The 11,889-nt window shown below is 46.2% G+C and overlaps 2 protein-coding genes across 2 annotated transcripts; both read right to left on the bottom strand.

The window, feature by feature from the left end:
* Window positions 1-1,467: 1,467 nt before the first annotated feature.
* Window positions 1,468-7,482, bottom strand: LOC135566438 (UDP-glucuronosyltransferase 1A8-like). Its single transcript, XM_065014149.1, has 6 exons — window positions 7,360-7,482; window positions 5,256-5,349; window positions 4,717-4,842; window positions 4,566-4,653; window positions 3,139-3,358; window positions 1,468-2,052 (listed from the first exon to the last, which is right to left on the bottom strand). The coding sequence occupies exons 2-6, from the start codon at window positions 5,313-5,315 to the stop codon at window positions 1,779-1,781; spliced, it is 768 nt and encodes a 255-aa protein (XP_064870221.1). The 5' UTR covers window positions 5,316-5,349; window positions 7,360-7,482; the 3' UTR covers window positions 1,468-1,778.
* Window positions 7,483-8,581: 1,099 nt separating this feature from the next.
* Window positions 8,582-9,369, bottom strand: LOC135566439 (chloride intracellular channel protein 6-like; the record flags this gene model as incomplete). Its single annotated transcript, XM_065014151.1, has 2 exons — window positions 8,582-8,586; window positions 8,831-9,369. Coding segments are annotated over 2 exons (544 nt in total), but the record flags the coding sequence as incomplete, so codon positions are not given.
* Window positions 9,370-11,889: the final 2,520 nt, after the last annotated feature.

Genomic DNA, 11,889 nt, shown 5'->3' on the forward strand with positions numbered 1-11,889 from the left:
CTTTATGTAGTGTTGTGTTGTCTCTCTTTATGTAGTGTAGTGTTGTCTCTCTTTATGTAGTGTTGTAGTGTCTCTCTTGTTGTGATGTGTGTTTTGTCCTATATTTATGTCTTTAATTATTTTATCCCAGTCCCCGTCCCCACAGGAGGCCTTTTGCCTTCTGGTAGGCCGTCATTGTAAATAAGAATTTGTTCTGAACTGACTTGCCTAAGTAAATAAATACATTTGGTGTACATCTTGCCTTTATTGTTTGTGTTTGCCTTCCTGGGTACAGTTAGAGGGCGGTCAAGGTGAGTGTCTTTTAGGTCCCAGTTGTTGTTGCTGTCAGTGGACACGAGTGTCTCTCAGAACCCCTCCTAAAACGGCACCTGTTTTCGTTTTGGTTGTTGATCAGTTCGAGTGTCTCAGCCTCCAGTATTTATGCTGCAGTAGTTTATGTGTCGGGGGGCTAGGGTCAGTCTGTTATATCTGGAGTATTTCTCCTGTCTCAGCCTCCAGTATTTATGCTGCAGTAGTTTATGTGTCGGGGGGCTAGGGTCAGTCTGTTATATCTGGAGTATTTCTCCTGTCTCAGCCTCCAGTATTTATGCTGCAGTAGTTTATGTGTCGGGGGGCTAGGGTCAGTTTGTTATATCTGGAGTACTTCTCCTGTCCTATTCGGTGTCCTGTGTGAATCTAAGTGTGCGTTCTCTCCTTCTCTCTTTCTTTCTTTCTTTCTTTCTTTCTCGGAGGACCTGAGCCCTAGGACCATGCCCCAGGACTACCTGACATGATGACTCCTTGCTGTCCCCAGTCCACCTGGCCATGCTGCTGTTCCAGTTTCAACTGACCTGAGCCCTAGGACCATGCCCCAGGACTACCTGACATGATGACTCCTTGCTGTCCCCAGTCCACCTGACTGTGCTGCTGCTCCAGTTTCAACTGTTCTGCCTTATTATTATTCGACCATGCTGGTCATTTATGAACATTTGAACATCTTGGTCATGTTCTGTTATAATCTCCACCCGGCACAGCCAGAAGAGGACTGGCCACCCCACATAGCCTGGTTCCTCTCTAGGTTTCTTCCTAGGTTCTGGCCTTTCTGGGAGTTATTCCTAGCCAACGTGCTTCAACACCTGCATTGCTTGCTGTTTGGGGTTTTAGGCTGGGTTTCTGTACAGCACTTTGAGATATCAGCTGATGTACGAAGAGCTATATAAATACATTTGATTTGATTTGATTTGATTTCAGAACCCCTCCTAAAACTGCACCTGTTTTCGTTTTGGTTGTTGATCAGTTCTCTGTTTGAGCAACATTGTAGTTTAATTTTAGCTGTGGAACATAACAGTGGATTAGATTTGTGGTCAACAGTGGACCGGATCAGACTGTAATTCTAATGAATGAATAATAAACGTTTGCGTGGTTTTAATCCACTGAATAGTTGTATTGGCGTGGTTAGGATTACTCTGCCCGACACTGAAACAGGAAAACACACCACCATCTTTATTTCCTGAAGACATCTGTGGTCATTAGTGTACAGTCCTTTTGTTTGTTGCTTCTGATTCCCTCTTGGTTGGTTCCTTTATCCTCAGACGGAGATGTTGCCATTTCACTCAGTTGACTCTCTACTGAAGGAGACCCAGGTGTGCTGGTGGTGGAACAGAAGAAGGGGGACGGCTGTCCGTCCTCCAGGTGTTTATTAGGAAAAGTTGATATACACAATTTGAATACACAACAGTTTAGGAAATGTAAAATAAATGTGGATATCTGTTGTTGCCTCTAGGCTCCGCCCCTACTGGTCAGTCCTCCTTAATCTTCCTGGTTGTGAACCTCCGCACGCACAGCGATAAGCACTTTAACGTCACCGCGACAACGGCCATCGCCGCGACGATCAACAGGCCAATCACATCCAAGCTGTGGTACTGGAACCAGTTGAGGTCTTGGGCGGCGGCTCTTAGGTGGCCCGCCCCTTTGTGGCGCATCACAAACTCTGTCCAATAGGCAGAGAGCTCCAGGGGGTCCACTGGTTGGTCCTTGTGAATGGCTGAGAGCTTCAGCACACTGGACTTATACCTGTAGAAAGACACATCATGGCCCGATTACCAACCGGGGAAAATCCCCAGGAGCCTCGACCTCCAGAGGGCCCCAACTCATTTAGTTATAGTGTTTGATATGCAGATGTTATCGCAGTTCCAGCACTGCAGTAATAATACCTAACAACATACAACAAATCCCCAAAATAAAAAGAAAGGAATTAAGAAATATCAGAACGAACCATGTCAGAGTCTGGAATATAAATATATAGTGGTGTGTATAGACAGTACAGACAGAATAGAAAAGGTGTGGACAGCAGTAGTTATACAGTATAGGATGAACCATGACTAGAATACAGTATATACATATGAAGTGGACAACAGTAGTTATATAGGATGAACTAGAATACAGTATATACATATGAAGTGGACAGCAGTAGTTATATAGGATGAACCATGACTAGAATACAGTATATACATATGAAGTGGACAGCAGTAGTTATATAGGATGAACTAGAATACAGTATATACATATGAAGTGGACAGCAGTAGTTATATAGGATGAACCATGACTAGAATACAGTATATACATATGAAGTGGACAACAGTAGTTATATAGGATGAACCATGACTAGAATACAGTATATACATATGAAGTGGACAACAGTAGTTATATAGGATGAACTAGAATACAGTATATACATTGAACAACAATATAGACCTCTGACAGTCTCACCCTCCTCTGACTGTCTCACCCTCCTCTGACTGTCTCACCCACTCCTCTGACTGTCTCACCCACTCCTCTGACTGTCTCACCCTCCTCTGACTGTCTCACCCTCCTCTAACTGTCTCACCCTCCTCTGACTGTCTCACCCTCCTCTGACTGTCTCACCCACTCCTCTGACTGTCTCACCCTCCTCTGACCGTCTCACCCTCCTCTGACCGTCTCACCCTCCTCTGACTGTCTCACCCTCCTCTGACTGTCTCACCCACTCCTCTGACCGTCTCACCCTCCTCTGACCGTCTCACCCTCCTCTGACCGTCTCACCCTCCTCTGACCGTCTCACCCTCCTCTGACTGTCTCACCCACTCCTCTGACCGTCTCACCCTCCTCTGACCGTCTCACCTGGGGTTGTTGACAACCTCGTCCAGCGCCTGTAGCAGTGTTTCCACTGTGATATGGTTAATATCCAGGACCACGCCCACTCCCTTACTGGCCAATCGCTGAGCGTTGTCAGGTTGGTCGCCAAACAACGGCAGCATCACCATGGGAACGGCGTGACACACCCCTTCGTAGAGACCATGGGTCCCGCTGTGGGTCAGGAAGGCCCGTGCACCATGGTGAGCTAAGACAGACAGACAGACAGACAGATCAGACAGACAGATCAGACAGACAGATCAGACAGACAGACAGACAGACAGACAGATCAGACAGACAGACAGACAGATCAGACAGACAGATCAGACAGACAGACAGACAGATCAGGCAGACAGACAGACAGAAAGACAGATCAGACAGACAGAAAGACAGATCAGACAGACAGACAGACAGATCAGGCAGACAGACAGACAGAAAGACAGATCAGACAGACAGAAAGACAGATCAGACAGACAGATCAGACAGACAGACAGATCAGACAGACAGATCAGACAGACAGATCAGACAGATCAGACAGACAGACAGATCCTGGCACATTTTGCATTTATATGTTGTATTTATATGATGCAGATCTGTCTGTTCTAGATCTACGTACCCAGCAGATCATTCTGAGGGATCCACTTCCTCATCTGTCTGTTCTAGATCTACGTACCCAGCAGATCATTCTGAGGGATCCACTTCCTCATCTGTCTGTTCTAGATCTACGTACCCAGCAGATCATTCTGAGGGATCCACTTCCTCATCTGTCTGTTGTAGATCTACGTACCCAGCAGATCATTCTGAGGGATCCACTTCCTCATCTGTCTGTTGTAGATCTACGTAACCAGCAGATCATTCTGAGGGATCCACTTCCTCATCTGTTTGTTCTAGATCTACGTACCCAGCAGATCATTCTGAGGGATCCACTTCCTCATCTGTCTGTTCTAGATCTACGTACCCAGCAGATCATTCTGAGGGATCCACTTCCTCATCTGTCTGTTCTAGATCTACGTACCCAGCAGATCATTCTGAGGGATCCACTTCCTCATCTGTCTGTTCTAGATCTACGTACCCAGCAGATCATTCTGAGGGATCCACTTCCTCATCTGTCTGTTGTAGATCTACGTATTCCAGCAGATCATTCTGAGGGATCCACTTCCTCATCTGTCTGTTCTAGATCTACGTACCCAGCAGATCATTCTGAGGGATCCACTTCCTCATCTGTCTGTTGTAGATCTACGTACCCAGCAGATCATTCTGAGGGATCCACTTCCTCATCTGTCTGTTCTAGATCTACGTACCCAGCAGATCATTCTGAGGGATCCACTTCCTCATCTGTCTGTTCTAGATCTACGTACCCAGCAGATCATTCTGAGGGATCCACTTCCTCATCTGTCTGTTCTAGATCTACGTACCCAGCAGATCATTCTGAGGGATCCACTTCATCATCTTCACGTTGTCTGGAACGTTGCCAGGAACAGGCCCAGAGTACCGCCACAGGACCTACACACACACACACACAGGTTAGTTGACGGTATCTTAGTGTGAGGGTCTGACTGTGTTTACCTTCTGTGGTATGAGGGTGAAGGCCTGTAGGAAGATGTGAGTGATGTCTTCTGGTAGAGACGCCACCATGGAGCCCAGAGAGAACACCATGAAGCCATGTTCCCCTGACACCCACTGCTCCAGCTCCTACACACACACACACACACACAGACACACAGACACACACACACACACACACACACAGACACAGACAGACAGAGACACACAGACAGACACACACACACACACACACACACAGACACAGACACAGACACAGACACACACAGACACACACACACACACAGACAGACAGACACAGAGACACACACACACAGACAGACACACACACACACACACACACACACACACACACACACACACACACACACACACACACACACACACACACACACACACACACACACACACACACACACACACACACACACACACACACACACACACAGTTCATATAGCAAATTCAATTAGCCGACAGCAAGAGCATTTTAACCCTTTGTCAGCACAGTGTTTTGGACCAATCAACAAGCACACTCACTCACCTGTGGCAGAGGGTTCCTGACATGGCAGTTGATCCCTCCCACCAGCACCATATTAGGCATGAGGGGGCGAGGAAACTCCAGCGTAAAGTCATACCTTAGATTAACAACAAAATGTCATGTTGGAGAGCGTGCAAGGGAACTGCAGTCGTACCTTAGCAACCAGAATGTGTGTGCAAGGGAACTGCAGTCGTACCTTAGCAACCAGAATGTGTGTGCAGGGGAACTGCAGTCGTACCTTAGCAACCAGAATGTGTGCGCAAGGGAACTGCAGTCGTACCTTAGCAACCAGAATGTGTGCGCAAGGGAACTGCAGTCGTACCTTAGCAACCAGAATGTGTGTGCAGGGGAACTGCAGTCGTACCTTAGCAACCAGAATGTGTGTGCAGGGGAACTGCAGTCGTACCTTAGCAACCAGAATGTGTGTGCAGGGGAACTGCAGTCGTACCTTAGCAACCAGAATGTGTGTGCAAGGGAACTGCAGTCGTACCTTAGCAACCAGAATGTGTGTGCAGGGGAACTGCAGTCGTACCTTAGCAACCAGAATGTGTGCAAGGAACTGCAGTCGTACCTTAGCAACCAGAATGTGTGTGCAGGGGAACTGCAGTCGTACCTTAGCAACCAGAATGTGTGTGCAGGGGAACTGCAGTCGTACCTTAGCAACCAGAATGTGTGTGCAGGGGAACTGCAGTCGTACCTTAGCAACCAGAATGTGTGTGCAGGGGAACTGCAGTCGTACCTTAGCAACCAGAATGTGTGTGCAAGGGAACTGCAGTCGTACCTTAGCAACCAGAATGTGTGTGCAGGGAACTGCAGTCGTACCTTAGCAACCAGAATGTGTGTGCAAGGGAACTGCAGTCGTACCTTAGCAACCAGAATGTGCAAGGGAACTGCAGTCGTACCTTAGCAACCAGAATGTGTGTGCAGGGGAACTGCAGTCGTACCTTAGCAACCAGAATGTGTGTGCAGGGGAACTGCAGTCGTACCTTAGCAACCAGAATGTGTGTGCAGGGGAACTGCAGTCGTACCTTAGCAACCAGAATGTGTGTGCAGGGGAACTGCAGTCGTACCTTAGCAACCAGAATGTGTGTGCAGGGGAACTGCAGTCGTACCTTAGCAACCAGAATGTGTGTGCAAGGGAACTGCAGTCGTACCTTAGCAACCAGAATGTGTGTGCAGGGGAACTGCAGTTGTACCTTAGCAACCAGAATGTGTGTGCAGGGGAACTGCAGTCGTACCTTAGCAACCAGAATGTGTGCAAGGGAACTGCAGTCGACCTTAGCAACCAGAATGTGTGTGCAGGGGAACTGCAGTCGTACCTTAGCAACCAGAATGTGTGTGCAAGGGAACTGCAGTCGTACCTTAGCAACCAGAATGTGTGCAGGGGAACTGCAGTCGTACCTTAGCAACCAGAATGTGTGTGCAAGGAACTGCAGTCGTACCTTAGCAACCAGAATGTGTGTGCAGGGGAACTGCAGTCGTACCTTAGCAACCAGAATGTGTGCAGGGGAACTGCAGTCCTACCTTAGCAACCAGAATGTGTGCAGGGGAACTGCAGTCGTACCTTAGCAACCAGAATGTGTGTGCAAGGAACTGCAGTCGTACCTTAGCAACCAGAATGTGTGCAGGGGAACTGCAGTCGTACCTTAGCAACCAGAATGTGTGTGCAAGGGAACTGCAGTCGTACCTTAACAACCAGAATGTGTGTGCAAGGGAACTGCAGTCGTACCTTAGCAACCAGAATGTGTGTGCAAGGGAACTGCAGTCGTACCTTAGCAACCAGAATGTGTGCGCAGGGGAACTGCAGTCGTACCTTAGCAACCAGAATGTGTGCGCAGGGGAACTGCAGTCGTACCTTAGCAACCAGAATGTGTGCGCAGGGGAACTGCAGTCGTACCTTAGCAACCAGAATGTGTGCGCAGGGGAACTGCAGTCGTACCTTAGCAACCAGAATGTGTGCTCAGGGGAACTGCAGTCGTACCTTAGCAACCAGAATGTGTGTGCAGGGGAACTGCAGTCGTACCTTAGCAACCAGAATGTGTGTGCAGGGGAACTGCAGTCGTACCTTAGCAACCAGAATGTGTGTGCAGGGGAACTGCAGTCGTACCTTAGCAACCAGAGGGCGGTGTCTGCCAGTACCTCGGCCACACCCACATCTTCTCCCAGGAAGCGATTGGCCAGCTGGTCGACGCGCAAGTACAGCAGTCGGCATAGCAACGGCTCCACCAGACTCACCTATAGAACCAGATGAAGAAGCCATGTTTGTGGTTTGTATTAATGAGTGAGTGAGTGTGAATGAGTGAGTGAGTGAGTGAGTGTGATTGAGTGAGTGAGTGAGTGAGTGTGAATGAGTGAGTGAGTGAGTGAGTGTGAATGAGTGAGTGAGTGTGAATGAGAGTGAGTGAGTGTGAATGAGAGTGAGTGAGTGTGAATGAGTGAGTGAGTGTGATTGAGTGAGTGTGATTGAGTGAGTGAGTGTGAATGAGTGAATGAGTGAGTGTAAATGAGTGTGAATGAGTGAGTGTAAATGAGTGAGTGTGAATGAGTGAGTGTGAATGAGTGTGAATGAGTGAGTGAGTGAGTGTGAATGAGTGAGTGAGTGAGTGAGTGTGAATGAGTGAGTGAGTGTGAATGAGAGTGAGTGAGTGTGAATGAGTGAGTGAGTGTGATTGAGTGAGTGTGATTGAGTGAGTGAGTGTGAATGAGTGAATGAGTGAGTGTAAATGAGTGTGAATGAGTGAGTGTGAATGAGTGTGAATGAGTGAGTGTGAATGAGTGAGTGAATGAATGAGCGTGAATGAGTGAGTGAATGTGAATGAGTGAGTGAATGTGAATGAGTGAGTGTATGTGAATGAGTGTGGGTGGCAGGGAGGTCAGGAGAGTCTCTATAGTACCACCAGTCTCTATACTACCACCAGTCTCTATAGTACCACCAGTCTCTATAGTACCACCAGTCTCTATAGTACCACCAGTCTCTATACTACCACCAGTCTCTATACTACCACCACCAGTCTCTATACTACTACCACCAGTCTCTATACCATCACTAGTCTCTATACTACCACCAGTCTCTATACTACCACCAGTCTCTATAGTACCACCAGTCTCTATAGTACCACCAGTCTCTATAGTACCACCAGTCTCTATACTACCACCAGTCTCTATACTACCACCACCAGTCTCTATACTACTACCACCAGTCTCTATACCATCACTAGTCTCTATACTACCACCAGTCTCTATACTACCACCAGTCTCTATACCATCACTAGTCTCTATACTACCACCAGTCTCTATACTACCACCAATCTCTATACTACCACCAGTCTCTATACTACTACCACCAGTCTCTATACCATCACTAGTCTCTATACTACCACCAGTCTCTATACCACCACTAGTCTCTATACTACCACCAGTCTCTATACTACCACCAGTCTCTATACTACCACCAATCTCTATACTACCACCAGTCTCTATACTACCACCAGTCTCTATACTACCACCAGTCTCTATACTACCACCAGTAGTCTCTATACTACCACTAGTCTCTATACTACCACTAGTCTCTATCCTACCACCAGTCTCTATACTACTACCACCAGTCTCTATACTACCACCAGTCTCTATACTACCACCACCAGTCTCTATACTACCACCACCAGTCTCTATACTGCCACCAGTCTCTATACTACCACCAGTCTCTATAATACCACCAGTCTCTATACTACCACCAGTAGTCTCTATACTACCACTAGTCTCTATACTACCACTAGTCTCTATACTACCACCAGTCTCTATACTACCACCAGTAGTCTCTATACTACCACCAGTCTCTATACTACCCCTAGTCTCTATACTACCACCAGTCTCTATACTACCACCACCAGTCTCTATACTACCACCAGTCTCCATACTACCACCAGTCTCTATACTACCACCAGTCTCTATACTACCCCTAGTCTCTATACTACCACCAGTCTCTATACTACCACCAGTCTCTATACTACCACCAGTCTCTATACTACCACCAGTTTCTATACTACCACCAGTTTCTATACTACCACCAGTCTCTATACTACCACCAGTCTCTATAGTACCACCACCAGTCTCTATACTACCACCAGTCTCTATACTACCACCAGTCTCTATACTACCACCAGTCTCTATACTACCACCAGTCTCTATACTACCACCAATCTCTATACTACCACCAATCTCTATACTACCACCAGTCTCTATACTACCACCGGTCTCTATACTACCACCAGTCTCTATACTACCACCAGTCTCTATACTACCCCTAGTCTCTATACTACCACCACTAGACTCTATACTACCACCAGTCTCTATACTACCACCACTGGTCTCTATACTACCACCACTAGTCTCTATACTACCACCACTAGTCTCTATACTACTACCACCAGTCTCTATACTACCACCACTAGTCTCTATACTACCACCACTAGTCTCTATACTACCACCACTAGTCTCTATACTACCACCACTAGTCTCTATACTACTACCACTAGTCTCTATACTACCACCAGTCTCTATACTACCACCACTAGTCTCTATACTACCACCACCAGTCTCTATAGTACCACCAGTCTCTATACTACCACCAGTCTCTATACTACCACCAGTCTCTATACTACCACCAGCTAAACGTGCACATGCACTTACAATAAACAATTCCAGACAAGGACATGGGGGGAACAGAGGGTTAAATACACAACATGTAATGATGGAATTGGAACCAGGTGTGAGGAAGACAAGACAAAACAAATGGAAAATGAAAAGTGGATCGGTGATGGCTAGAAGACCGGCGACGCCGACTGCCGAACGCCACCCGAACAAGGAGAGGGACCGACCTCGGCGGAAGTCGTGACACAGTTTTTCACAATTCCTGACATCTAATCTAATCTAATAACATATAAATTCCCTGTCTTTAGGTCAGTTAGGATCACCACTTTATTTTAAGAATGTGACATGCCATAGAATTATTTATTTCAGCTTTAATTTCTTTCATCACATTCCCAGTGGATCAGAAGTTTACATGCACTCAATTAGTATTTGGTAGCATTGCCTTTAAATTATTTAACTTAACACACTTTTTCAGTTCTGCCCACAAATTTTCTATGGGATTGAGGTCAGGGCGTTGTGATGGCCCCTCCAATACCTTGACTTTGTTGGCCTTGAGCCATTTTGCTACAACTTTGGAAGTATGCTTGGGGTCGTTGTCCCCGTCTATCCTCCAAACATAACGGTGGTCATTATGGCCAAACAGTTCTATTTTTGTTTCATCAGACCAGAGGACATTTCTCCAACAAGTATGATCTTTGTCCCCATGTGCAGTTGCAAACTGTAGTCTGGCTTTTTTATGGCGGTTTTGGAGCAGTGGCTTCTTCCTTGTTGAGCGGCCTTTCAGGTTATGTCGATATAGGACTCGTTTTACTGTGGATATAGATACTTTTGTACCGGTTTCCTCCAGCATCTTCACAAGGTCATTTGCTGTTGTTCTGGGATTAATTTGCACTTTTCGCACCAAAGTACGTTCATCTCTAGGAGACAAAACGTGTCTCCTTCCTGAGCGGTATGACTGCTGCATGGTCCCATGATGTTTTTACTTGCGTACTATTGTTTGTACAGATGAACGTGGTACCTTCAGAGGTTTGGAAATTGCTCCCAAGGATGAACCAGACTTGTGGAGGTCTACAATTTTTCTGGCTGATTTCATTTGATTTTCCCATGATGTCAAGCAAAAAGGCACTGAGTTTGAAGGTAGGCCTTGAAATACATCCACAGGTACACCTCCAATTGACTCAAATTATGTCAATTAGCCTATCAGAAGCTTCTAAAGCCATGACATCATTTTCTGGAATTTTTCAAGTTGTTTAATATTGAGGTTCATCGTCTTGAGCAGAAGATTCCCGGAGTGGTTGGAGCACTGAACCGTGTAGTAGATGGATAGAAGGAAGAAAGTCAATCAGTTTTACCGTTGCTTTTATATTCACACATTCGGACATTAAGCAGACAATCAGCAGACAATTGCAAAAAGCCCTTAATAATTGTACAAATCTGTAACTAATTCATTGATTGTCACAGAAATATAAAAATAGATATGGTTTATTCTTTAAATATCTAGGATACTTTTACACCCTTCGTTTTGTGTGTACTTCCGGGTTGGAGCGAGCGGTCGCATCTGCACTCGGTCCGCAGGTAGTATTACATTTCATTACATTTCATTACATTTCATTATAGTACAACGGTTTGATTTGTCTAATCTTATCAATTTCTTCTTAGCTAGCTACACAGCCGTCTTTGTATCATAGATAATTGCGTAATTATCGTATTTCGTCGTCCTAACGCAGTCTACACTGCCCTGCAGCTAGCCAGCTAGCTAACGTCCACCGTTAGCTAGTCCACCGTCTACCGATTAGCAGCACAACTATTACACTCAACTGAACGACTTGATTAGTGTAGTGTTAGCTAGCTACATAGTTGTCTTTGCTGTCTTCGTACCCAAGATAATTGTGTAGTTTAGAGTGTGTAGTTTTATGTCGTCCTTAACATAGGAGACTCTGCTAGCTAGCCAACAGCTAGCCAACGTCTACCGAACAGAACTTCTGCA

Source organism: Oncorhynchus nerka, unplaced genomic scaffold (assembly GCF_034236695.1).
Source record: "Oncorhynchus nerka isolate Pitt River unplaced genomic scaffold, Oner_Uvic_2.0 unplaced_scaffold_4955, whole genome shotgun sequence".
In the NCBI taxonomy this organism is placed as follows: domain Eukaryota; kingdom Metazoa; phylum Chordata; class Actinopteri; order Salmoniformes; family Salmonidae; genus Oncorhynchus; species Oncorhynchus nerka.